At 40.9% G+C, this 27,992-nt stretch overlaps 2 protein-coding genes across 3 annotated transcripts in view; one reads left to right on the top strand and one right to left on the bottom strand.

The window, feature by feature from the left end:
- ADCY6 (adenylate cyclase 6) overlaps nucleotides 1–20,277 on the top strand; it is a 40,985-nt gene extending 20,708 nt beyond the window's left edge. The window contains exon 22 of the mRNA XM_078449899.2: nucleotides 20,099–20,277. Within this exon, the coding sequence (XP_078306025.1) occupies nucleotides 20,099–20,113 (15 nt within the window). The 3' untranslated portion in view covers nucleotides 20,114–20,277. The remainder of the gene's footprint in view (nucleotides 1–20,098) is intronic.
- On the bottom strand, nucleotides 77–27,790 carry SPMIP11 (sperm microtubule inner protein 11). 2 transcript variants are annotated; one of them, XM_060657792.3, is made up of 5 exons: nucleotides 27,652–27,790; nucleotides 10,878–10,955; nucleotides 2,505–2,627; nucleotides 701–845; nucleotides 77–259 (listed from the first exon to the last, which is right to left on the bottom strand). In XM_060657792.3, exons 1-5 carry the CDS (start codon nucleotides 27,728–27,730, stop codon nucleotides 211–213), a joined length of 474 nt encoding a protein of 157 aa, XP_060513775.2. In that variant the 5' UTR covers nucleotides 27,731–27,790; the 3' UTR covers nucleotides 77–210. The 2 variants fall into 2 exon arrangements, with proteins under 2 accessions (XP_060513775.2, XP_060513776.2); XM_060657793.3 differs by lacking the exon at nucleotides 10,878–10,955 and having other exon boundaries at nucleotides 27,652–27,783.
- Between the last annotated feature and the right edge of the window lie 202 nt (nucleotides 27,791–27,992).

The following is a 27,992-nucleotide window of genomic DNA, read 5'->3' as shown; positions in this document are numbered from 1 at the left end:
GCTCCCACACATCTGATCTCATAGGAATTTGGGCATTGGAATAATTTCCCTCCCCCTCACTGCCAGTGCACACAAATGATTTCTAATCCAATGTTTACTCTGTTCTTGAGGTCCCCTCCTCCCATTAATCCCTCAGTGGAACCAGGACACCTTCTCCGTTTTCTCCTTCTTTGCCCTGCTTCCACAGTCCATCGTGCAAATATATCCTGTTCAATACAGACTGAAGTTTCTGTCACTCAGAACAGAGTGATCCATAAACCTGGAAAAGAAAGAGAGGGTCTCAGATTCAGCCAGGCCAGGCTGGTGTGTGTGTGGTGGTGTCCTTAAACATAGCTCCCAAGACTGCCTCAGGGCAGAAAGGGCAGGGGCAGTAATGAGGAAGTAGGGCTGCTGCCTATGAATGGTGGTTGGAGGGTGGGAGACAGCAATGAAGGGAGTGGAAACATCCCTGGACCTCACAGGAGAGCTATAGATACTTGTCTTGTGCTTGCTCCAGAAGTCCTATCCACAAGATGAAATACACAGACATAAACAGATCTTTAACTTCTTTGAATGCCACCACTGCCCAGATTCTGGGGCCAGCTTTTCCTGGTAAGATCCAAACTTTGTCTTCTATTCCCTAACTCTTAGTAGAGTGAAGCAGTCTCTAAGGATGGAGTACTTCCCTTTGCCTCCCCACCCTTACCCATCCCAGCCCAACCTGGTCATTGGGCTTTTAATGAGGCAGTGGCGGGGGCTCCGGATCCGTGGCATGGTTTCTTCTGGGCGCACTCCTGGATCATGGGACCGCCAGAAGCTGAAGTTCTGAGCATCAGTCAAGGGGACTCTGAAGACCTGATTGGGGACTGAATGTTGGGGAAGGGCAAGTTATCCAATTTTTTCAACTTCTTTGCTCCCCCATGGCAGTATAAGCCCAGCCTAGCAACTGGGCCTGACCAGGTGCTGAAGAAGTCCTGGGAATCTGGTCACCACACCCATCTTCATTTCCGGATTCCAGCATCTAATACCCTTCATGGTCAGTTGAATCAGTCTTGGTTCTTCCTGCTGTTACTAAGCCCATCTCCAAGAGAGCTTTCCCAAGTGCTAAGATGGTGGAAAAACAAGTGGCCAACCCCTTAGGGAAATGTGCAAGATGGGTCTACTGGCTCTTCCCCCTTGCTCTCAGGCTTAATCATTCTCATTCCCTTCCCTCCTCTCTGAAAAAAATTGCTTCCTTTTCTCATTCCAGGTAATTCTCTGAAACTCAGCCATGAGTACCTCATACTTAGGTACTGCTAATAGAGTCACTTATCAAGTGTCTATTATGTTCTAAATGTATTAGGTGTTCTTAAGATTTTGAATAGTGTATCAGACTTTCCTAGGTTTTTTTGTATTTTTATTCTTTACTTGGATAAATCTAATTATACCACTGTATAAAATTTGTATATTCTTTAAGCTTAATTATAGCCTAATATCCTGGCTATATAGTCTTTATAATCATTATTTTAAAAAAAAATCCCTAATATACCATTTGAGTAGATGTTACATGTTTTACTTAGTTGTTTTCCTCTTGATTAATAGTAAGCTCTTAAAAAGAATTTGCTATTAGGAATAACTCTTAGATACTCCTCTTCACACATATGTCTCTTTAAATTTCTGAAAGTATCTTAGTTTTCTGAGTTAAACTTTAATTTTTAGATAACTATGGATTCATATATAGTTGTAAGAAATGATAACATAAGATCCTGTGTACCCTTTACTCAGTTTCTCCCAATGGGAAAGGTAATTGGCCTTTTATAGTCATGTTCTCCCACCCCTTCATTGGCAATCAATAATGTGTTCTTCATTTCTATAATTTTGCCATGTGAAGAATGTTATATAAATGACATTGGGGGGACTGGCTTTCTTTACATGGCATAACTCTTTGAAGATTCCTAGTTCTCACATGTATCAGTAGTTTGTCCTAGAATCTTTTTTAAATGTACATTTTCTCTAACTTTTATAACAATGCTAGAGTATGATTCCCATTTTCACATGGTTCAGTGAGGTTAAGTGGTTAAAGGAACTTGCCCAAGGTCACACAACCTGTTTGGAGTTTAAACTCCATTCAAATTCCAAAGCTAGTGCTTGGTCTACCACTACTCACAGGCATAGCATATAATATAAAAAGTACTGTCTTATCTCATTTTGTTGTGATCCTCACAGTTCCATAAGTTCGGTAGAGCAGGCATTTTTTCCCCCCTTTTTTTCCTTAACAAATGAGCAAGCGTAAGTGACTACCCAAGGTGAGACACTTAAAACTAGGACTCAAATATGGGGCTTCAGCTTCCAGTCTGATTCAATTTTTGTTTTATCTTGCTTACCCCATTCAAGTCTACTTTCTCCCTCCTTTTCTCAGCCCCCCTTCTTGGCTATTTTTTTTTCCCCTTGCCCTAAAATCATGCCCCACCACAGCCCAGCCATTCTTTATGAACTCAGGCATATCTGTTCTGCCCCTAGCATAGTGCCCACTCCAAGATACTTACATGTCTTTAACAACACCTTCTTTATAGCTTCATGATACCTTGTGTGGCTATTCTGGTGTACGGAATAATTCCCATCTTCTGAGATAATACGGGGAAGCCTAGTGGGCACTGGTTCCTTCTGGTCTGAAACAAGAAGCAGACTTGTTATAAATACTTACAAAGTGGGGCTCTTTGGTTTTCTGAGTCTCTGGTCTCCATACCAACCAGGCACATGGCAGGGGTCTCTCCTAGCCACTCAAATCTGATCTCAGATCTCAGAAGTCAATTCACAATGCCTGTGTCAGAAGGGAGGGAGAGGGAACCGATCACAAGACATCCCTCACCCTTCTCTTGCTTCTCTTCAACTCCTGGGTTTTGAATGGCTTCCTGCTGGAATCAGGATATTGACAGACCCTTAGGGTTAGTGCAGGTGAAAAAGGCCCCTTATCTGGATGGACACCTATTTCCTGGGATTGGCATATTTGAAGAGCTTTAACTGGTCTAATAGGGAAAGTTATGTTTGAGCTAAGTCTTGGAGGATAAGAAGGAGTCCATGGGACATAGTGGTATCAAGAAGAGCATTCCAGGCAGCAGGATAGCAAGTGTGTAGAAGATAGAAGTATGAGAGAGGTTTCAGCTTGCTATTGATTTAGAGCCTGATTTGTGCTTGGCAAAATGGAGAGGGGCAGGGAAGGGGCTAGAAAAGTGGTAGAGAGTAGGGTAGGGTAAGGTAAGGTATAGTAGAGTAGGGCAGTATATATTTTATGTTTTTATTTTATTTTTGAGAGAGACCGTGCGAGCGGGGAGGGACAGAGAGCAGGAGACAGAATCTGAAGCAGGCTCCAGGCTCTGAGCTGTCAGCACAGAGACAGACGCAGGGCTTGAACAGACGGACTGCAAGATCATGACCTGAGCCGAAGTTAGACACCCAAGTGACTGAGCCACCGAGACGCCCCTAGAGTAGGGCAGTATAGACCTAGCATTCTTATGGGGGGTTAGGAATCCTCTCTGAGGCAAAACTGGAATCGCACTATGGAGGCTGAAAAGACCAGAACTTCCTTACCCAGGTCTAAATGTTTGTGTCTCCCCTAAACTCCTATATCAAAAACCTAATTCCCAAGGTGATAGTATTTGTAAGTGGGGTCTTTAGGAGGTGATTAGGTCATAAGGGTAGAGCCCTTAAGAATGGAATTGGTGCCCTTCTAAAAAAGGCCTCAGAGAGGTCTCCCCTTCCACCACATGAGGGCACAATGAGAAGGCTGCAACCTGAAAGAAGGCCCTCTTCCTGACCAGGCTGGCACAGTGCTCTTGCACTTCCAGCCTCCAAAACTGTGAGAAATACATTTCTGTTGTTGATAAGCTACCCAGTCTATGGCGTTCTGTGATAGCAGCCCAGATGGACTAAGGTGCAGCCTCTCTTGCAGCTAGGGCATAGGCAAAGAGTTTTAGCTAGGCCAAACACATCTGCCTCAGATTCGGAATCAAAGATGAGGCTGCAAAGAAGCAGGGGCTGTGTAAAGTCTTTTTCTACTAATGGGAAGTTGCAGCAGCGAAGCTACCTCTTCTTTCTAGCAGCAGCATCCAGAGCCCAGTGTCCTTGGTGTCTGCGGTGTCTGCTACAGTACTGAATGCAGCAGTGTCTATGCCAGCCAGGTCTGCAGCATGATTCTGAACATTCTTTCTGGTTATTAGCCACCAAACCTGGTTCTCTGTTCCTTTTACAGCTCTATGCACTTACCGATATTCTTTTTAAAGAAATTACTTTATTGTAAAATTGATGTAAAAGTAGTTGTATATATTTAATATGTATAACTGAATGAGCTTGGAGGTAAGTAGACACCTGTGAAACCATCGCTGCAATCTATGCCGTAAACCTTATCCATCCCCTCCAAAAATTCCCTCCTGCCCTCTTTATTGTAATTTATTTTGTGATAAGAACATTTAACAGGAGATCTATGCTTTTAGGAAAATTTTAGTATATAATACAGTATTAACTGTAGGTTCTATCTGTACAGATCTCTAGGACTTACCTTTTTTAAATAACATCTTTTTTTTAATGTTTATTTATTTTGTGTATGTGTGAGAGAGAAAACATCCCAAGCAGGTTCTACACTCAGTGCTGAGCCCGATCTCACCATCGAGATCATGACCTGAGCCGAAATCATGAGTTGGATACTCAACTGACTGAGCCACCCAGGTGCCCTTAGGACTTATATAACTGAGACTTTGCACCCTTTGACTACTACCCCTCCACTTATCCCTACCCCCAGCCTCTGGCAACCACCATTCTAGTCTCTGCATCTGTAAGTTTGATTATTTTGGATTTTTCACGTAAGTGATATCATATAGTATTTGTCCCTTGTTGGCTTATTTCACCTAGCATGTCTTCCAGGTTCACCCATGTTGTTGCAAATGGCAGGACTTCCTTCTTTTTAAAGGCTGAATAATATTCGTGCGCCCGTGTGTGTGTGTGTGTGTGTGTGTGTGTGTGTGATCATATTTTCTTTATCCATTTGTGTATTGATGGACATTTATGTTGCTTCCATGTCTTGGTTATTGTGAATGATGCTGTAATGAACATCAAAGTGCAGATATCTCTTTGAGACCATAATTTCAATTCCTTTGGGTATATACCCAGAAATAGGATTTACTTTTACTTTTTTAAGGAACCTCTGTACTGTTTTCCACGCACTGCACCAATTTACATTCCCATGAACAGTATACAAAGGTTCCCCCCCTTTTCTCCACATCCTCACCAACATGTTATTTCTTTTTAAAAGTTTACTTATTTAGAGAGAGAGAGAGCAGGGAAGGCGCAGAGAGAGGGGGAGAGAGAATCCCAAGCAGGATCCACATTGTCAGCATGGAGCCTGGTGTGGGGCTAGAACTCACAAATCAAAATCAAGAGTCAGATGCTTAACCAACTGAGCCACCCAGGCACCACCCGCCCCCCTTTTGAAATAACAGCCACTTTTACAGGTGTGAGGTGATATATCATTGTAATTTTTTAAAATGTTTATTTATTTTTGAGAGAGAGAGGAGAGAGAACAGGGAGGGGCAGAGAGAGGAGACACAAAATCCAAAGCAGGCTCCAGGCTCTGAGCTGTCAGCACAGAGCCTGATGTGGGGTTTAAACCCACAAACCACGAGATCATGACCTGAGCCAAAGTCAGACACTTAAACCGACTGAGCCACTATGCACCCCTCATTGTAATTTTAATTTGCAATTCTCTAAAGATTAGTGATGTTGAGTATCTTTTCATATACCTGTTGGCTATACATATGTCTTCTTTGGATAAATGTCTACTCCAATCTTATGTCAGTTTTTTAATCAGATTTTTTTTTCTATTGAGTTACAGGAATTTACTTTGAATATTAATCCTTTATCAAATATACAGTTTACAATGGTCTCCTCTCATTCTGTGGGCTGCCTTTTCGTTTTGTTGATTGTTTCCTTTGCTGTGCAGAAGCTTTTTGATATTATCCCACCAATATTTTTTTTAATAAATTCATGTTCTGCTTAAATAGGCTAGATTTGGCTTGCATCTCAGACTCCTGAGCTTGTCAGGAACTGGAAGCCATTCTCTCCAGAAATTGTTGTGATCGCTGACTCACCTCTGGTACAGAGTGGGGATGCTACCTGTCTTCTGGAGTTTTTCCCTGGCTCCTGCTTTCCCCTTCATTCTGGCTTGACCCCATTCATTCGTTTCTGTCCTTCCTCCTCAACTTTTGCTCTCTGGTGGAAATCTTCTTTCACATTCTCTCTCATACCACCAGAGTGATGCACTGTTTGAATCCCCTCTTTGCCAATTGAGGATTTGGACAGGTGACAGAATATTGAGTTCTGAATTCCAAGCCTGAATTGAGCCTGGGGGCTGATTTGTACTTCATCACAGATTACCACAATAAGGGGCCAGTTCCTGGAAATAGTGTCATTTGACTTTGGGCAAGGTGGGGGTGGCAGAATGTCTGTGGCCAAGTACATGTGGACTGAGGAGAAAGAGCAAGACCATATTCCTAGTGGGCAAAGGGACCTTGACTGAGAGTAATTATTGGTCTGGGTGCAGGTAATGGTAGGAGCTCTTTATCTGGTCCTGAGGTCTCTTACTGATTGTCCTTAAGGGTACAGCCAGGTCATGTTCTCTATTTAATCTCAGTTTTCAAGTAGCAGGCTCCCAGCTTTCCATATAAGTGGTTACTGTGTGTTTGGAGGTGTGCTGGACAGTATCTCTCATTTGGATGCCTTCCTCCTGAATCAAGCACCAGCTGGCATACTCTTTGGATGGGGTTTTTGGCAAACTGGAAGATATTTTTGGTAACCCATAATTTCCCCCAGCTGCCAACTTTTGGAAGCCACCTGGGGTGAAGGGTGGTGAGCTGTAGGTAAAAATCATGCCACAGCTACTGTGAATGGGCATGTTGAGGTAGAGGGAGGCAATGAGTTCTTATAAGCAAACTATACTATGGCAGAGTAGATGAACCCATCATTTTGTTGGTAGTGTAACAGAGGTTCTTCATCCCCCCAGTTAATACTACGCTCCATATAGTTTTTGGTGGTACAAAAGGCCCTGATGGTTTCTTCTAGAACTGGGCCATAAATTGGGAGTTTCCATAAGACCACATCTTATACTTTGAATGTATCATGAAGGACATTGGGGTGGTGCAAAGGTACTTGGATGGATCCTCTACTTACCCAAATTATTGTTGCAGGTTTCTCAATACTACAGGCTGCATAGGGCCACTGTTATCCACTACTTTGCCTATTGCCCCCGGTTAGTTGGAACTAGGAGTGACTGGTCACAATGTTTTCAGGTTGAAGAATTTTTAGAATGGGTCTACCTCAATGGCTGCTAGAATTCTGACTTGTAGATTAGGATACTTGCTTGACCATTCCAGATGCTTAGTACATAGTGGTGATAATATCTAACACACATTACTTGCAAGTTGGTATTGCTGTAAGCACAGTAACAGCACCCTGACTAGAAATTCACAGATCAGTTTGAGAGAAAATGTTGTGGTATTTTACATAAAAAATGACTCCTATCTAGGATTTCCTATCAGATTCTGGGCATTAATACCTTGAAGTTGGCTGGAGCAATAACATAGACTGAAATTGGCTGAAGGCAGTTTGAAGTGTTTGGAAGACCATCTTGATTTATTGTCTTCATTGACACAAGAACATCGTCAGTGCATTGGGAGGAAGTAGACAGGAGCATAAGACCAGGGAACCGGGCACATTTTACATATGGGGGCAGTTCCTTTGCCTCCATGTCCAAAAATATCTTCCTCAAAGTCGTGCATTTGTTCAGGATTCTGAACACAGGGGAAGTAGATGGGGTATGGGATAACAGACCTACTGCTGGCTGCAGACTGCTGATATAAAAGGGACTACATGGATCTTCTAGAGATGATAACAATAAACCAAATGAATAACAAATGTGCTCGGCACAACTATAAGAGGTAGGTACTATTATTATCTTATTTTACAAATGGGGGAAAAGAGTCCCGGAGAAGTTTACTAATTTGCCCAAGTTCACTAAATTAGCATATGGCAGAGACATGAATATAACTCAGTATTTTGGATCCAGAGCCCAGGCTGTTAACCACCACACTAACCTGTTCTTGAAATCATCTATTCAGGGCTTCCAGGCAAAACAAAGGACTAAGGGAAAACACAAACTGATAAAACTGGCCTCTTGTTGGGATCCCTTGTGTACAGCTCAGTGGGGGTCCTGTCAAAGGTATCTGCTCACCAGTGTTGAGTTGGGTGTGGCACATGATCTCATTATTTCATTCTAAAGGCAGATCCCCAGGGGCGCCTGGGTGGTGGCTCAGTCGGTTGAGCGTCCGAGTTCGAGTTCGGCTCAGGTCATGATCTCGCGGTCCGTGAGTTTGAGCCCCGCATCGGGCTCTGGGCTGACAGCTCAGAGCCTGGAGCCTGTTTCAGATTCTGTGTCTCCCTCTCTCTCTGACCCTCCCCGTTCATGCTCTGTCTCTCTCTGTCTCAAAAATAAATAAAAACATTAAAAAAAATTAAAAAAAAATAAAATAAAGGCAGATCCCTGCCTCCTTGAGCTCCACTGAAATGTGGAGTATCATTTCCTATGACCGGCATTGGGGAAGCAGAGGATTGAACCTGGTTGGCCACTCTGCAGTAGACTGGACCAGTGCCAGTGCAGAAAACCAGTGGGGAAAGGCTGCGGTCCCATAGAAAAAGTGGCCTATCTGCTGCTATACAGACATAGTCACCCACCTTGGAGGTGCCTCCTTCTTAGGCTTTGGCAGATTGTAGTTATGAGTAGCCTGAGTATCTTCTCTAGTTTCAGGTAGATAGGGGATGATGGTCTATAGCAGCTACAAGATGTATGGGTTGTTTCCAAGATACATTTCCTTTTTATTATTTTTAAAAATCTTTTTCAGAGACAGTGCACACATGGTGGGGAGGTTGGGGGCAGGGGAGGAGCAGAGGGAGAGGGAAAGAAAATCTTAAGCAGGCTCCACACCCAGGCCCCGTGCGGAGCCTGACACGGGGCTCGCTCTCACAACTGTGAGATGATGACCTGAGGTGAAGTCAAGAGTCAGACACTTAACTGACTGAGCCACCCATGTGCCTCCAAGCAACATTTCTCTAACTTCAGTAAATTTATACATTTCAAAAGGCAGAGGGGTTTATAGAGGCTTTGGGCAATTCATTCTTGGTTGAATTGTGCCAAACACCCATTTGAAAAGCCAGAACTACAGTGCCCTCTGCTGGAATCTAAGAATGGCATCCCCAGCTGTCTCCTAACAGGTGGGTCACCAAACAGGCAGTTGGGAAAGATCAGAAGACCTAGAAGACTGATCAAGTGATCAAGAACATTCCAGCCAGGGTGGGGAAAATCATCTAATATCCTCTGACAGGATCCAGAAAATGAGAATGCAAGTGAGAAGTGCTCAGCTTTTACCATGCATTTGAGGCTTACTCTTTCTTTGAAGAGATTATTTAGACGGGAGCCCAGGTGGCTCAGTTGGTTAAGTGTCTCTTGATTTTGGCTCAGGTCATGATCTCTCAGTTCATGGGTTCGAGCCCCACATTGGGCTTTGTACTGACAGCACGGAGCCTGCTTCGAATTGTCTCCCTCTCTCTCCGCCCCTCCCCCACTCAAGTTCTTTCTCTGTCTCCCAAAAATAAACATTAAAAAAAAAAAAAAAAGAATTGGGAGAGCAGCTCTGAGTACTCAGTGAATTCCTCTGGGAAGAGGAATGATAAAAGCAGCAGTGGAGGAAGATGTGTGGAGCTTGTACGTCACTGTGTCTGGCTAGAGGGCAGTTGCTAAAGTCTGGCAGGGAACTGTCATTTGTCTCAAGACAAAAACAACAATAATCTCTTCCTACCACCACTCCCATCAACTTGCCTCTGAGACTCCTATCAGTGGGAAATGTCCTGAGTGTAGATTTGTGTTATGATGAGGTTTAGACTGACATTGGGTTTTCATGCAACAGGACAACGGAGTTGCCTCATCAAAGGGCCAAATAAAAGTTAATTCGTCTGAATTCAAGACAATGAAACTCTGGACTAAGAGGACTCCTCAGGTATGAAGCTTAGACAGGAGAGCAGAGTTCAAAGCAGGTGGTGAGACAGAGTCTGCAAAGCAAAGGGCAGATATAGGGTCATGCTCCCCAGGGAGGGGAGAACAGAGAAGGGAAAACTTAGGCATTCCAAGAGACCAGCACATAAGGTGAACAAATTCTGGAAGCTGGACCGAAACTGCAGGGGCCACCAGTATTAGGATCAGGAAGAATGAATCTGGGAGGGCAGGAATCTACTGATTGGTGGACATGTGAGTTCTGGTCACTGGTGAGGGGTGCTCTTGTGCGGATAGCTGTAACTGGAGGAAAAATCCTTTGAAGCCAGCCAGTAGTTTTTGCTTCTCAAGGAAACTTAATAGTTAAAAATATTGCTTTCCAGATACCCTATCCTGGCAAGTATGTCTCAAGAAGTAAACAAAGATATTTCGGTCATAGGAAAAGTATGTATTCCACATGTATATACTAACATATATTACGGTTTGTAACTTTTCCTCCAGTCACCTATTGTACAGTTTTGTGTGCTAGGTCTTATGTGTATTACATACATTATTTCATTTCATTTAATCTGCACAACAGATCTATAAGGCATTATTATCTCCATTTACAGGCAAGGAAACTGAGGCACTCTGAATTTGCTTAGTGTGAGTTAGCCCCCTGAACATGAACAACCCTGGATACCTGATAAAACTGAGTTATGAAGTCAAGGATAGACCTAAGTATGCTCCCCACATCCCTTTGGTTTTTCTATTTTAGTTCTTTATCAAGAGGAAAAGAAAGGAAGGAGGCAGAGACTCACAGAATATTTGGTTACATGTGTTGACTCACCTCTATGACTTTCCATTATGACTATAATAAGGAAAGCTTGAGTGGGCCCTTTTGAGTAGAATGTTAATACAGTCACACCTACAGGAGAAAAAAAAAAACCTATCTTTCTTTAAAGAAAAATTGTGAATGACTTAAAAATATCCTTATAATAAGAGTATTAGAAGTTTTAATATTAATAGGTTCATTTTTATGGTTGCTGTTAAAGCCCTAGGTGATAGGCAAGGTTAAGAGTGTGGTTAATTTGAGCATGGAGAACAGGCTCAAGTGCTAGTGCAGGTGAACAGAAAAGGGTCAAGCCACTTGAGTGAATGTGTTGACATGGTGAAATCAGCTAGATAATCATTCTAAAGACAAGTGAGGATTACAAATCAGTCCTGCAAGATTGTTTGGATTGTGGAACTAAGGGGGAGCAGAGTCAGGAACTGTGGGTTCTTGAATTAATGGACATATCAGTCGGGATTAGGAAGACTGGGGCAAGCAAGGTAGATGTAGGCTTGCTAACAGCCAAATACAATGTTGTGTCTTATCCATACTCTTCCTGCCCCTTCCTTGTTAATTCCCCAAACCAGTTTTTAAATAATAGAAACAAATGGGGCAAGTTCCCCATTATGGTGGTCTACAGGCTCAAACCTCTCCCAGCGGACCATATACTGCAAGCAGCCTCAGTAGTACCAGGAGTCAGAATGATCTGAGCCCTCTTGCACTCTTCTGTTGATGTGTTAAACAAGATGAGAGCTAAGAGAACAGCAACATGGTAAGTGGATATGAACATTGGTGACTAGATACAAGCAGTTTCAGTGGAATGATTGGGGCAAGAGCCTGACTGGCATGAGTTCAAGAGAATGGAGGGGCGTCTGAGTGGCTCAGTAGGTTAAGCATTGGACTTCAGCTCAGGTCATGATCTCATGGTTCGGGGGTTGAGCCCCGCATCGGGCTCTGTGCTGATAGCTTGGAAATTGCGCATGCTTCAGATTCTGTGTCTCCCCCCTCTCTCTCTGCCCCTCCTCTGCTTGAGCTCTCTTTCTCTTTCTCAAAAATAAACAAACATTAAAAAAATTAGAAAAAATAAAAAAGAGAATGGAAGGAGAAGAAATGGAGTCAGCAAGACCAGACAACTCTCTTGAGGAATTTTTCTGTATAGGGAGCAGGGAAATAGGAAATATAGGGCTTTAAGATGGAAGAAATTGTAGCATGTATGTATGCAGATAGGAATGACCAGGGACAGAAAAATTGATGCAATCGAGTGCAAATATAGTATTGGAGTAGTGTCCTTGAACAGGCAAAAAGATGGGCTCTGATGCACAAGTGGAGGGGTTGGTCTTAATAGGTGTGTGGACCGTTCATTCATTACAAGACAAATATGGACACAGAAGCATGTAGATGGATAGATGTGGTTTGTGTGAGGTTGTAAGAAATAATCTACTTGCTTCTGTTTTCGCAATGAAAACTGTGAAATAGAAAACAAGTCATTATCTGAAAGTGAAGCTAGAGGAGGAAGTGTTGGAAGTCTGAGGAAAGAGAAGGTATGAAGAGGCCTCCAGGAGACAGTACATGGAACAAGGAAATGTAGTCTGACTTCTGGGCAGCCATAAAGGCCCACTTGAGTTTAGTGATTATGAATTTAAAGTGAGGCCTATCAGCATGGTTGTTTTTCTCTAGCTGATGAGTACAAACTACTCTTTCTAGGAGTTGTGGTATAATCAGGGGTGGGAAGGAGGAGAGAATGGTGGAGAAAGAAATGGGAATAATATTTTCGGGGTCAAGGGAGGGTCTTTCCTTCCTTCCCCCCCACCCCCCTGCAAAAGGTTGCAGAATATTTGGATACTTATGGAAATGATTTATTTAGGAGGAGGAAAACTGAAGGAGAGGGAGATAATTTCAGGAGCAAAATCCTTGAGTAGGTGAGAGGGGATGAGATCCAGTGCACAAATGGAGTCATTTCACTCACTGTGCTAGAGGGAAGTTACAGATGCAGTGGAATGTTAGATGTGATGATGGAAAGTCTCTTCTGATTGCTTCTGTTTTCTTAGTGAAACAAGGAGCAAAGACGTTATCAGCTCAGAATGAGGATGGGAGAGGGGTTTTAAAGACTTGAGGAGGAAGAGATGTGAAATAATTGCCTTGAGGAGTAGGGGAGTGACTAGAGAAATATAATAGGATTGTCAGGCAGTCCTGAGTGCCCATCTGAGGTTTGCGGTTACAGTACTAATCATTCTAGAAAGACTAAATGTCCTCGGAGGAGAGCCAAATACATGAACCTTTGTCCTGATAGGTTTCCCTGGAGCTCAACACTCCAACTTCCTGGAGTTTCACAGCCTTATACTAAGCTCCTAGTCAGCCTAGTGTGCCCCAGACCTTGGCCACATGGGCCCACACTTCAGCTCTGAGACAGCTCAAAAGGCTTCAAGGAAATACTAGAAATAGAACATATTTTCTACTAAATGGAATTTTAGGTAGAAATCTGAATGACATGGTTGAAGCCATGGCTTCAACCACGTTGCCTGAATGTCATTGTGGAAAGGGTAGTAGTGCCAGAAATATTGTTCTAAGTTTCCTTTTATTATGAGGTCATGAATGATGGGCAGAGTGCATAGATATTTCAGGATGTGCATGATTTATTAAAATGGCTTGTCAGAAGTGGGAGATGGGTTACAGGCTTATGGCTGGGATGCAGTGAGAGCAGTCTGTGATCAAAGTGGGTGCAGGTGCTTTGCTATAGTTTTGGCCTTGAATTGCTTCTAGATTTTAAAATTTTCTATGAAGATAAAGCAAGGCTGGGTTGTTCTGATTCTTCAGGGTGTTGCTCAGACATTACCTCCTGGATTACTTTGTTTAATAAAGTGGGCCTCTCCAATAAATAAACTTTAAAAATAAAAGGGGCACCTGGGTGGCTCAGTCGGCTGAGCATCCTACTTCAGCTCAGGTCATGATCTCACAGTATGTGAGGTCGAGCCCCACATTGGGCTCCACGTTGACAGTGCAGAACCTGCTTGGGATTTTCTCTCTCTGCCCCCCTTCTCTGCCCCCTTCTCATGCTTTTTCTCTCTCTCAAAATAAATAAACTTATTCTCCATTTTGAGATCTGCAAACTCAGTTGCCTGTAAGAGCCAGACAGATGTTTATGAGTAAAGCAAATTGAATAAGAAACCTGTCCCATCTAACAAGGCAGCTGCTATTTGCTCTGGCTGTTTGTGGTTACATGGGAATTTAAGGCCAGTGTGGCCAGTTCTAATTTTTTAACAGGCAAGAATGTGGATTTTACATAAAATCTTTTATTTTATTTTCATTTATTTTTTTAAATGTTTATTTATTTTTGAGAGAGAGAGAGAATGCACACTCGAGTTGGGGAGGGGCAGAGAGAGAGGGAGACAGAGGATCCAAAGTGGGCTCTGCACTAAATACAGAGAACCAATATGGAGTTTGAACTCACAAACTGTGAAATCATAACCTGAACTGAAGTGGGAGCCACCCAGGCACCCCTTAATCTCCTAACTTTTAAATGTTGGTCCAAAATTTTTGAAGAAAAGAACAATGCAAGCTGAGCCTGGCCTCTAGTCAGCAGTTTATAACTTCTGATCTATTGCATTATCCTCCCCTTATTTCCTCCCTAGCACTTGTTATAATCTGTGAACATCTTGTTTATTTACTTATTGTCTATTAGTCACTGTTGTATTTCCAGTGTTTAACACAGTACTTGGCACAATCAGTTCCCAATAAATAAATATCTGATGTTAGATGAGAAGGGGAGTCTGGATTGGTGCTTTACTTGGGAGCTTTTTATATATTCTGAATATTATTATGTATATGAGTTATACACATGAGGATATGTATGTATATATGTATATATTCATATATACACACATCTTTGTATGGCCAATATTTTCTCTCAATCTCTTTCTTTTTAACTTTAATGTCTTTTGTTACACAATTTACAATTTTTTGTTTAGTACAAATTTTTGTCAATCTTCTTAGGCTTCTAGGCTTTATGTCCTATGAAAAAAGTTTTCCAAGACCATCCTAAGACTGTAAAAATATTATTTCCTCTAATGTTTCTATACTTTTGTTTTATAGATTTAGCTCTTTAATCCATCTGGAATTTATTTTTATGTACGATGTGATGTGGGAGGTCTTTATTATGCTTTCATTCTTAATTTACAAAGTGTGTTTTTTCAATGTTTATTTTTGAGAAAGAGAGAGAGAGAGAAGGTGCAGAGAAAAGGGGGACAGAGGATCCAAAGCAGGCTCTGTGTTGAGAGCCCAATGTGGGGCTCAAACTCAGGAACCGTGACATATGACCTGAGCCAAAGTCGGACATTTAACCAACTGAGCCACCCAGGCATCCCTACAAAAAGTTTTTTAAAAAATATCAAGGGGCACTTGGGTGGTTCAGTCTGTTGAGTGTCTGACTTCAGCTCAGGTCATGATCTCATAGCTCGTGAATTCAAGCCCTGCATTGGGCCTGTGTTGACAGCTCAGAGTCTGGAGCCTGCTTTGGATTCTGTGTCTCCCTCTCTCTTTGCCCATCCCTGCTCATGCTCTCTCTCTCTCTCTCAAAAATAAACATTAAGCAAAAATTTAAAAATGTCAAATGCCTGGGGCACCTGGGTGGCTCAGGTCATGATCTTACAGTTTGCGGGTTTGACCCTGTGTCAGTCTCTGCACTGACAGTGCAGACCCTGGAGCTTCCTTCAGATTCTGTGTCTCCCTCTGTCCCTCCCCTGCTTGTGCTTTCTCTCCCTCTCTCTCAAAAATAAATAGACATTAAAAAAAAATCTTAAAAAAATATATCAAATGCTTTGGCATGCCTGGGTGGCTCAGTTGGCTAAGTGGCCCACTCTTGATTTTGGCTTAGGTCATGATCTCATGCTGTGTGAGATCAGGTCTGTGTCTGGCTCTGCACTGACTGTGTGGAGCCTGCTTGGGATTCTCTCTCTCCCTCTCTCTGCCTTTCCCCTGCTTATGCACACACAGTACTCTCTCTCTCTCAAAATAAATAAACTTAAAAAAATATCAAATGCCTTTTTAGTTCCTAGTGAGATAGTTGTACATATCTTTTTAATTTGACATATGTATGATATATCAATCTTTTCCAATATTAAGTCATCATTGTATTACTGGAATAAGCCCTACTTGGTGGTAGATGACTATCTTTAATACATTCTTGAATTTGATCTGTCAGTGGGATTTGTCCATTTATACTTACATTGGTCCATGGGTTCCTCTTTTGTACTATATTCTATAGTATGCTTTATATTATTTTATCAGTTTTGTGTTAGTGTGATAGAATAGTTTTCATTGCTTTTCGTGTTTTAAAAAATGGAATTATAACTTAAACTTTTGAAAAAACTTCCTATCAAAATTGCACTCACAGACTTTTTTTCATGCAACTGTTTAGCAAGTTTTTCTCTTGTGATCATTGACTTAATATAGGTTTATACTTATTTATTTTATATTTGTCTTGTAATCCAAACATTTACCAAAAAAACTCACAAAACTTTTCACTTTCTTGATGGCATCCTTTGAAGTACAACATTTTTTTTTCATTTTGATGAAATCCAATTTATCTATCTTTCTGTCACTTATGCTTTTGGTATCATATCTTAGAAACCACTGCCTAATCTAAGGTCATGAAGATTTTTCTTTCAACAGTTTGAAGTTTTACCTCTTATATTTATGTCTATGATCCATTTTGAGTTAACTTTTGTATATGGTGTGATGTGGAGTCCAATTTCATTCTCTTGCAAGTGAATTTCCAGTTTTTGCTGCATCATTTGTTGAAAAAATAATTCTTTTCCTATTAAATTGTCTTGGCATTCTTGTTGAAAGTCTATTGATCACAAGTGTAAGGGTTTATTTCTAGATCTCAATTCTATTCTATTGATCTATCTATATGTCAATCCTTATGGCAGTATCACATTGTCTTGATTAGTGTGGCTTTGTAGAAGATTTGAAATTGGGAAGTATGTTCTCCAACAATGTTATTTTTCAACGTTGCTTTGATTATTCCGAGTCCTATGAATTTCTATGTGAATTTCAGGGTACTTCGTCAGTTTTTGCTAGGAACCACCATCTTTGGCACAAGGAATTCTAAGAAGCTAAGCTACACCTGGAAAGGGAGCTCTAATCTATCCCTCTCCTACATGCTAGCTCAGCTCACATAGTGAATTTGGCAAACATTCAGGAATCTCCAACTTGGTCCAAGACAAAGTTATCTAAGTGTCTATTAGTAATTAATTCTTTAAGATTCCTTAATTTCTGGGGCACCTGAGTGACTCAGCTGGTTAAGCGTCCAACTTCAGCCCAGGTCATGAGCTCATGGTTTGTGAGTTCGAGCCCCTCAACAGGCTCTCTGCTCTCAGCACAGAGCCCACTTTGGATCCTGTCTCCCTCCCTCTCTGCCTCTCCCCCACTCAGGCTCTCTCTCTCTTAAAAATAAATAAACATTTTCTTCTTTTTTTTTTAATGTTTATTTATTTTGAGAGAGAGTGCACGAGTGAGGGAGGGTGAGAAGGGAAGGGGCAGAAAGAGAGGGGAAGAGAGTCCCAAGCAGGCTCCATACTGTCAGCTCAGAGACTGATGTGGGGCTTAATTTCACCAACCATGAGATCATTGACCTGAACCAAAATCAAGAATTGGACGCTTAATGGACTGAGCCATCCAGGTATCCCATAAGATCCTTGAATGTCTTGATTTTTTTTTCTTGAGGTATTTTAGAACATAAAATGTGAATAACTCAATATTATAAATAGTAGAAGATCCACTGAATAGGACTGCTAGGTAAATTAATGTTCTTCATTTCCTCTGAAAAACATTAAAAGATGCCTGCAACATTTCAGTTGCAGCTGAGAGCTACTCTTCAGCATACCTGCATACTTCTGCTCCCACAAATTAAACTGTATGGTTACTGGTTACCATGAGGCAGTAGTGTGGTCCACCCCCCCCCACCCCCCCGCCAAACAATTTATGCTGGGTTATTTTGTAACTGCAATTTTACAGTTTTAAAAAATATTAAACTAATAGATTATGTGTTAAAAAAGAGTAGTGAATTATACAAAAAGTAAGTTGAATGTTTTAGAAAAACTCAAAACTTAACAAATTACTGTAAGCCTTGAGTTAAAATAGATTTGAGTTAGAAAATTACCATTTTGTAGCTATCACGAAATAGTATCACTCAGAACTGCCAATAGATACTAAAACTAGTGGATGGAAGTTTGATGAAGAATACGGTATTATGCGGAGTTTGGGTGGCTCAGTCCATTAAGTGTCTCACTCTTTATTTTGGCTCAGGTCATGATTTCATGGTTTGTGGGTTCAAGGCTTGTGTCAGGCTCCGTGCTGACAGTGTGGATGCAGCCTGCTTGGGATTTTCCTTCTCTCCCTCTCTCTCTACCCCTCCCCTGTTCACACTCTCTGTCTCTCAAAATAGATAAAGTTTAAAAAAAAAAAACTTAAGAAAAAAAGAATAAGGTATTTACATTTTTTTGAGTATCTTCCTGGAAAGTACTACAAATTATAAAACAAAAATAATAATGACAAATTACAACACAAAAATAATAACTTGACAGTGGAGAAAACTGGCAAACACCACCTTAATCAAAAGGTCAGTTAACATCACCTATAAAGGGCAAAATGACATTAGGGACCTCCTGATGTGACCTACTGAAGACATACTGTTGCTTATTCCTGCCAAAAATATTTATACCCAATCTAATCATGAGAAACATCAGCAAACTCACATTAAGGACAATTCTACAAAATATCTTATCTGTACTATTAAAAAAAATAAGTATCAATGTCATGACACACAAAGGAACTGAGCAATTGTTCCAGATTAAAGGGGACTAAAGAGGTATGCCAACTAAATGCAATGCTGATCCTTAATCAGATCTCTGAAGGAAAAATTTTTCTCTAAAGGACATTAATGGGACAACTGGAAAAACTGAAATATAGACTATAGATTAGATAATAGTATTGCATCAATGTTAAAATTTGCTGAGTTTAAAACCTATATTGTGGGTTGTTATCTAAGACAATAAAATACAAACTGAGGGGCGCCTGGGTGGCTCAGTCGGTTAAGCATCTGACTTCAGTTCAGGTCATGATCTCACTGTATGTGAGTTCAAGGCCCACATCAGGCTCTGTGCTGACAGCTCGAAGCCTGGAGCCTGCTTCATATTCTGTGTCTCCCTCTCTCTCTGCCCCTTCCCCACTTGTGCTCTGTCTCTCTCAAAAATAAATAAACATTAAAAAAGATTTAAAAAAATACAAACTGAGATGTCTGTGGATAAAGGAATATAATATGAGCAACTTATTCTCAACTAGCTAAGACAGAGAAAGAGAGGGAGAGGGAAAGAAAATGTGGCCAAATAAAATTGGCTAACTTGGATAAACAGTATAGGGAATTTGTACTAAACTTACAACTTTTATATCATTTTGAAATTATATCACCAAAGAAAGTTTTTAAAAAATAATTAATTGACCATATAAGTTTATTTCCTTTCTCTCTCAAATTTGCTAAAATGACATCAAAATAACAACAACGGCATTAACCTTCAAGGGCAAAGAGAGAGTAAGGATAAAACAGCAGATGATACATTTCAGTGGAAATATCTTTTGGAAAATGGCAAGTGGACAGAGGGGTAGTAACTAACCTTTCAGAATGGGAACAGTTCTAACTTAAGTTTCTACAGTGGAGGATAGAACTAGAATTGGGCCGGGGTGCCTGGGTTGCTTAGTTGGTTGGACATCTGACTTGGTTTTGGCTCAGGTCATGATCTCAGTTTGTGAGTTTGAGCCCTGCATAGAGCTCTGAGCTGGCAGTGAGGAGCCTGTTTGAGATTCTCTCTCCCTCTCTCTCTCTGTCCCTTCCCTGCTCATGCTTGTTCTCTCTCTCGAAATAAACATTTAAAAATTAAAAAAAAAAAAAAAAAGAACTAGAATTGGGTCATTTCATCTGAGAGGTTCAAACTTTATAATGTAACAGCTACCACAGAAGGCAGGAGTAAAGAATAGGTCTGAGAACAGGAAGGTGGTAACTGAAACTTTGTCTACAGAGCATGCACCACAAGCAGAAAAACCACTTAGCCCAACAAGGAGATAGAAGATTTCTCTGCCCAGCAATCTCACTTCTGGGTATATATCCAAAGGAAATGAAAAAAGGATCTCAAAGAGTTATCTTCACTCTCATTTTCATTACAGCATTATTCACAGTTTCATTACAGCATTATTCACAGTAGCCAAGATGTGGATACCTAAGTGTCTGTCAGTGGATGAATGAATAAGGAAGATGTGGTGTGTGTGTATATATGTGTATGGTAGAATATTAGTTAGCCATGAGAAAGAAGGAAATCCTGCCATTTGCAACAACAACACGGATAGATCCTGAGGGCATGATGCTAAGGTAAGTTGGACAGAGAAAGAAAAATACTATTATGATCTCATACATGGAATCTAAAAAAGCTGAACTCATAGAAACAGAGTAAAATAGTGGTTACCAAGGGCTGTGGGGTGGGGGAAAGAAATGTTGGTTGAAAGATACAAACTTCCAGTTTTAAGATGAATAAGTTCTGGGGATCTAATGTACAGCATAGTGATTATAGTTAATAATACTGTTTTATATGCTTGAAAGGTGCTAAGAGAGCAGCTCTTAAACGTTCTTACCACAAAAAAGAAAGGTAATTATGTAATGAGATGGAGGTGTTAGCTAATATTATTGTAGTAATCACTTTGCAGTATATATAATCAAATCAACATGTTGTACACCTTAAATTTACACAATGTTATATGTCAATTACATCTCAATAAATTGGGAAAAAAAGACTTCTTTGGGGAAAGTGAATCTAAGAGGCACTGCACTCCTAGCCAGGATTCACTGTGAGGGATGGCATATGGTGGAAGACCAAAAATCTGATGATTAAGTGAAAATTCAGATCCTCATAAGTGTGATTCTCAATACTCCCTTCTCCTGTCCTGGTCCTAGCATTATACCCAAGCCCCAGAGAAACAATTATACGATTCTTCCTGGAAAAATTGTAGCTATCCAGAAGAAAGCTCACAGTGAAGGCCACAATAGACAATTCCCGCCCTAGGCTTTTAGTCAGCTTTTAGTTCCTCACTCTTAAATTATAATGGAGAGCCAAGGATCATGAATTGTTTGACAAGAGTCATCAATGAGAAAAAAAAGGTCATAGGAAAAATAACTCAGAGGAGATGGAGCTAATGCAGGGAACAGAATTTCAAATAAAGTATAATATCCATGAAGAAAAGAGAAAAGATATGCACAAGGAAAGCCAGATAACCAAAAATGGCCCTTGGAACTTAAATACAGTAACCAAGATAAAATGTTCTGATACAAAGGTGTGGTGTTTTCCACATATGTCCACAACTTCTTCACTATTTCTTCAAGAAGTAGAGCTTATTTCCCCTCCCCTTAAGCATGGGCTGCATTTAGTGACTTTCTTCTAACAAAAAGAATAAGGTGGAAGTGATAGTCACTTCTGAGACTAGGTCATAAAAAGGCATTGTGGCTTCCTTACTCTCTTGGATCACCTGCTCTGCAGTTACCTCCCACGTGAGAACACTGCAGCAGCTTATGGAGAGGCCCATGTGGTGAGAAACTGAGGTGTCTTGTCAACAGCCAGAGAGGAACTGAGGCCTATAGCCATCAGATGACTGCAGCCCCTGCTGACATCCTGTTTTCAACCACATGAGAAACCCTGAGCTAGAACTACCTAGCTAAGTTGCTCCTTGGATCCCTGAGTCACAGAAACAGTGAGGTAATAAATGTTTGTTAAGCCTCTGTTTTAGGATACTTTGTTACATAGAATAGATAATTAACACAGAAAGTTGGAAGATAAAGTTGGGGAATCTCCCAAGGAATGCATTTTTAAAAACCCAAAGAAAATAAAGAGAATGATTAGTGAGTTAGAGAATCAGCTCAGAAGGTTTTTTGTTTTAATTTTTTAAATTTACTTTTTGGGGGGGGGGGGCAGAATCTTAAGCAGGCTCCAGGCTCAGCACAGAGCCCGAAGTGGGGCTCAATCCCATGACCCTGGGATCATGACCTGAGCCAAAATCATGAGTTAGATACTCAACCAACTGGGGCACCCAGGTGCCCCTCAGCTCAGAAGAATTTATAGTTGACAAATGGAAGTTCCAAAAAGAGGGAAGAGAGAAAACAGAGAATAAATTAATAAAAGACAGTTTCCTAGAAATGAAGGGCACAGGAGCACCTGGGTGGCTCAGTCGGTTAAGCATCCGACTTGGGCTCAGGTCATGATCTCGCGGTTTGTGGGTTCGAGCCCCACGTTGGGCTCTGTGCTGACACCTCAGAGCCTGGAGCCTGCTTCAGATTCTGTGTCTCCCCTTCTCTCTGCCCCTCCCCTACTTGTGCTCTGTCTCTCTCTGTTTCTCAATTATAAAGAAACATTAGAAAAATTTTTTAATAAAAAAATTAAAAGAAATGAAGGGCACAAATTTCCGGATTGAAAAGGTTCATGAAGTATCTACTGCAATGAATGAAAAAAGACCTACAGCAAATTGCATCATTATGAAATTTATTACTTTGCAGTCCTAGAAGTCAGAAGTCTGGGCAGGCTTGACTGGGTCCTCTGCTTAGTTTCACCAGGCCAAAATTAAGGTGTTGGCTGGGCTGGGGTCTTATGTGAGGCTCCAAAAAAGAATACACTTTCAGGCTCATTCAGGTTGTTGGCAGAACTCAGTTTCTTGTGGTTATAGGGCTCAGCCTTGCTGACTGTCAGCCAGACCACTCTCAGCTCCTAAATGCCACCCACATTCTTTGGCATGTGGCCCCCTCCATTTTCAAAACCAGCAATGATGTGTCAAATTCCGCTCGTGCTTCTAATCTCTGAATTCCTCTTTTGCTGGTAACTGGAGGAAACACTCTGCTTTGAAAGGGCTTGTATAATTAGGTTAGGCCCACTCAGATAATCTCCCTTTCTCCATATAAAGTAACAATCATGGAGTGTTATCCATCATATTCAGAGGTTCCACCCACACTCAAAGGGGAGGGGATTATACAAAGGTAAGATTCATTGAGGGTCATTCTGAGAATTTTGCCTACGGCAAACCTAAAACTGTGACATAACTATACCGGAAAAACCAGGATGGGAGAAGAGAAGCACGGGGTATATGGTATAAGAAAGCTAAATTCTCAACTATCATAACAGGAAAGCAATATATCATAGCCAAAAATGGATAAATCAATACATACCATAAAAGCATATTCTTTAAAAATAGGAAGGTTAAGTACCAAAGAAACAACTGGAAGAGTTCAAAATTTGTCTCTGGAGACTGGAGGTGAGAGGGTAGAGTAGGGGATTCTTATTTTTCATTGTAAACTTTTAGCACCATTACTTTTTTGTTTTAGTTTTTAATTTTTAGAGAGAGAGCGTGCACAAGCAGGGGAGAGGGGCAGAGGGAGAGAGAAAGAATCTTAATCAGGTTTACACTCAGTGCGGAATCCGATGCAGGGCTTGATCCACGACCCTGGGATCATGACCTGAGCTAAAATCAAGAGCTGGACGCTCAACTGACTGAGCCACCCAGGTGCCCCATAATATTACTCTGAAAAAGAATTACAAAGATAACTTTTAAGTATTTCTGATTACACATGAGGAAGATAACTAAAAGGTTTGAAGAATATCATAAAAATCATAAAATTTGCAAATGCCTGACTCCACTTTAAAAAGACCCAAATGAGGGGCACCTGAGTGGCTCAGTTGGTTAAGCGTCCAACTTCGGCTCAGGTCATGCATGATCTCACCGTTCGTGGGTTCAAGCCCTGCATCAGACTCTCTGCTGACAGCTCGGAGCCTAGAGCCTGCTTCAGATTCAGATTCTGTGGCTCCCCCTTTCTCTGTTCCTCCCCTGCTCATGCTCTATCTCTCTCTTTTCTCAAATAGAAATAAAGGTTAAAAAAAAAAAAGAAAATTATAGATGATGCATTGCAGGGGCAAAGAAAGGCATGACAGTCATCAATGGACACAATTTCAAAGAAATGGAATTGGCACCATGTCAAAAAAATTGGTGAATCTACAGTTACACATATTAAGTGAAACTAAAATGTATAAGGTATGTATCTTTTCTTGATTTCCCAATCTACAATGTAATCTTTGACCAACTATTTGTCCAGAAGAGTCTACTGTACAACTGACCCTTGAACAACACAGGCTTAAACTGCATAGGTCCACTTATATGTGGATTTTTTTTGTCATAAATATACTACAACAAAATATATACAAATATATTTTCTCTTATGATTTTCTTAACATTTCCTCTTTCCTACATTGACTATAAGAACACAGTATATAATAAATTTACAAAATATGTGTTAACTGGACAGTTTATGTTCTTGGTAAAGCTTCTGGTCAACAATAGGCTGTTAGTAGTTAAGTTTTGGGGGAGTCCAAAGTTACATGCAGATTTTTTACTATGTGGGGGATCAGTGGCCCTAACCCCTACATTGTTCAAAGATCAACTGTAATTATATTCAACTTGTATTATATAGTATTTATTAATTGATCTAAGCTTGCTAGCTTGACATATATTGGCAGGTTTATACCAGGGATCTGTAGTTGGTGGTCAGGAGTTTATGGATTAGGTTAGCCACACTCCAGGGTTATATGGACCACAATTAGTTTAACGTGCCTCCTGGAAGGATGGAATCAGTGGTAACTAGTTACCTTGCCAAATGGTGATTTCACTAAATTCTTGTCACAGAACTGAAACATCCTAGTTTTCTATGGAGTAATAGGATGTGGATAGACTTATATCACTGGGTTTCATCAATAACTCCAGCAAAGTTTGAGTTTTAAGCACAGGAAACATCAAACTATTGTTTTGATATCTGCATATAAGAGACCACATAATAATGACTCTGTGCGTATGAGAGAGAGACAAAAAGAGAGAAAGAACCCACCCAGTTACTTTTCCCCATGCTTGCAGAACACCACTTTGAGGGTGGAGAACTGTAACTTTTTGGGAAGTTGCCCAGGGGCTATGAGAGAAGGTTATAAGGCATTGACTCCATTGAAGAGTTCCCAAATCAACAATTCTGGACATTAGCTGAGCAAAAAGTTACATTCAGCTCCAGTGAATGGTAGGCTTCTGGCAATCTTTTTTTTTTTTTTTTTTTTTAAATTTTTTTTTATTTATTTTTGGGACAGAGAGAGACAGAGCATGAACGGGGGAGGGGCAGAGAGAGAGGGAGACACAGAATGGGAAACAGGCTCCAGGCTCTGAGCCATCAGCCCAGAGCCTGACGCGGGGCTCGAACTCACAGACCGCGAGATCGTGACCTGGCTGAAGTCGGAAGCTTAACCGACTGCGCCACCCAGGCGCCCCGGCTTCTGGCAATCTTGAGAACCACCTGTTAGAGAACAGTGAGCCCACCTGCCATTCAAACTCAGGGTTTAGGAGTTAACAGATTTTCCTAGAAAGGCTGATCATCAATCATTTGTACAGTTGCCTGCTCACAGCAAAAGACCTGTATAATTTTCTGTAATTTTCTTTTGTTGTAGCATATTTGTAAAAAAAAATTCACATATGAGCAATATGTGTTTGACAATTTGGAATCAAATTTCGGCTCTATCACTGATCTTGGGTAAATAAGTTAATAACCTCTTTGGGCCTGTTTCCTTATTGATAAGAAGAGAATAGTAATACCTACCTCGCAGGCATGTTGAGAGAATTAAATGGAATCATGCATGAGGGTGTAAAATTGAGGGGGGAGGGGGAAACAACTTGTAGGGGTGACAAAGCTGATGTACAGTCTTACTTTTTTTAAAAAATTTTTTAATATTTATTTTTGAGAGAGAGAGAGAGAGAGAGAGAGAGATTGGGGGAGGGGCAGAGAGATGGGGACAGAGGATCCAAAGAAGGCTCTAAGCTGACAGCAGCAAGCCTGATGTGGGGCTCGAACTCATAACTATGAGATCATGACCTGAGATGAAGCTGGATACTCAACTAACTGAGCCACCCAGGCACTCCTGTCCAGTCTTCCTTCTAACCTTACATTTTAAGCCAACAATTTGGCTAAGCCTACAGCCTCTGATAGTCTGCCACTGGAATGAAAAATATTGGGTAAGCAGATGATATCAGAATACATCTCTATTACCCCATAGGGGACTTCAGTTTTATAAAGTGAAGTCTTTTTTTTCTGCCTAGCCTACGATGAAATTAATCAGAAATGAGACTCAGGCCTCTTTGGATTGATACCAGGTCTTATTTACTGGAGTTTAGGTAGTGAACTGGGTAGAAAAACCCTAGGCTTGGGGCTTAGTTCCCTTAATGGTGAGAAGTCCCATCTAGTAGGGGCAGGCAGGGTTGAAGCAGCCAGGAGAGGCCTATTTTTGGCCTGGAACAAAGAAAATTTATGGCTTAAGCCAAATGTGTTTCTCTGAGAGAGGGTGAGGAGCTCCTTATTTGGAGACAATGGCGGCCCCATGGCATAATGCTGGGACACAGCTGGGTGGAGGCCAGTGGGGGAGGGGTGGTGTAGGGGTATTAAGGAATTTCTAGAGTTCACCAGTGGGACCCTTTGTACAAACCATACCTGAAAGGTGGGTATGTAAAAACAGAGCTTTTCTGATATCATTAGAAAGAGGAAAGAGAGTGCCAATAGAGGCCTATACAGGATTAGTCTCTCTCAACCTTAACTTTGTGCTTTATACTTACCCCACCCCCTCCCTTCACCCCAATAAAACTTTGCTTTACTACCTGCCTACACTTAATTTCCTTCACATATGCTCTCCATTTTTCCTGAAATGCCCTGTCCCATCCATTTCTGTGCTTTTAAACAATTCATCTTTTAAGACCTTAACCAATTATCACATTTCCTCCAAAGCCTCCTCTAACTTCTTGTTTTAGAGATGATCAAATATCATTTATTAATTTATTTACCTACAAGTATTTATTAATTGTATTATGTATTCTTGCATAATACATAGTGTATTATGTATTAGGCATTACTAGGCATTGTGAAGATAATACAATTGGGTATTTACTCACTGCCTATTAAAAATCCTTCAATGGTTCCCTATAAAGTTAAAATTCTTAGCATGGCTAACAGCATCCTCCATTTTCTGGCCCCTGACAAGTTTTGAAGGCTTACTTCTCAGCACTTGTCTTCTTTACACTTTATCTATACCCAAGGAGTTCACTTAGTATGGCTCTCTCTCAAGTCTCTGTTCCTTTGTGCAATATTCCCTTCTTGTCTACTTGGTGACCTCCAATCATCTCTTAACTCTTAGTTCTGGGAGCATTTCCTGTGTGAAGTATTCTCTAAAGGATTCTCTTGTGCTCATTCAAATCCAATAGTATCAGGTACTTCCTCTTTTGTAGTTCCAAAGCATTCTATATTTAATTTATTCATACACTATATTGCAAATTTTTTGTTTGCATATTTATCTTTATCCAGCAGCCACTTTATGGCAGAGACCTCCTATCCATCTTTGTTACCCCAGGCACCAATATAAAGCCTGGCACAAAACTGTACTTAGTAAATGTTAACTAAATGAACAAATGAGTGAGAATACATTTATTCTGTTGAACAAACTGAATGTCTCAACATGGATATTAAATGACAGAAGAGGGAAGCTGAATGGATAATCTCCCTACTCCATAATTTTAACTATAGAGTAATTGTTAATTGTGGGGGATAAAGCTCTAACTCAAGGTAGAAAAAGAAACGGCTTAGAAGAAGCTCTTCTATATCTACCACCAGCTCTTCTCCTCTACCCTGTATTCCCCTTACTTGTTTCTTTAGTTGCGTCCCTTTTCTTGTTCCAAAAGGAATTTTGATATCCCAATAGATATAAGTTGAAGAAGGCCATCTTAGCTCCTCCCTGTCCTCTTCTGGAATGTCCAGGCTGGAGCACTGGTCTCTGTGTTTGGTAACCATGGTAATGCCCTGAAGAATTACTATGACTGACACTCCCTTTATCTAAGGAGACAGGATTTATGGGTTCAATGTAGAGCTGGAGTGGGAGTGGGCTAAATAACTTCAGAAAAATGGAGGAATCAAGTGCCAGTTACTCTTTTTCTTGTCCCAGTCTTATGTGTACTGTAAGTTTCAGAAGGCAGCGAGTTGAAAGA

The sequence above is a fragment of the Panthera onca genome, chromosome B4 (assembly GCF_046562875.1).
Source record: "Panthera onca isolate mPanOnc1 chromosome B4, mPanOnc1 haplotype 2, whole genome shotgun sequence".
Taxonomy (NCBI): domain Eukaryota; kingdom Metazoa; phylum Chordata; class Mammalia; order Carnivora; family Felidae; genus Panthera; species Panthera onca.
Note: the sequence above shows the minus strand (reverse complement) of the source record. Positions and strands in the feature narration are given on the sequence as shown.

Coding starts and splice junctions, on each gene's coding strand:
- SPMIP11 (XM_060657792.3), bottom strand. CDS start 27,730: ATGGCCTTCTTCAACTTATATCTATTGGGATATCAAAATTCCTTTTGG. Junction 10,956..27,651: donor GGACGCAACTAAAGAAACAA/GTAAGGGGAATA, acceptor TTTCTCCTGTAG/GTGTGACTGTATTAACATTC. Junction 846..2,504: donor GAAGGTGTTGTTAAAGACAT/GTAAGTATCTTG, acceptor CCCAACATTCAG/TCCCCAATCAGGTCTTCAGA.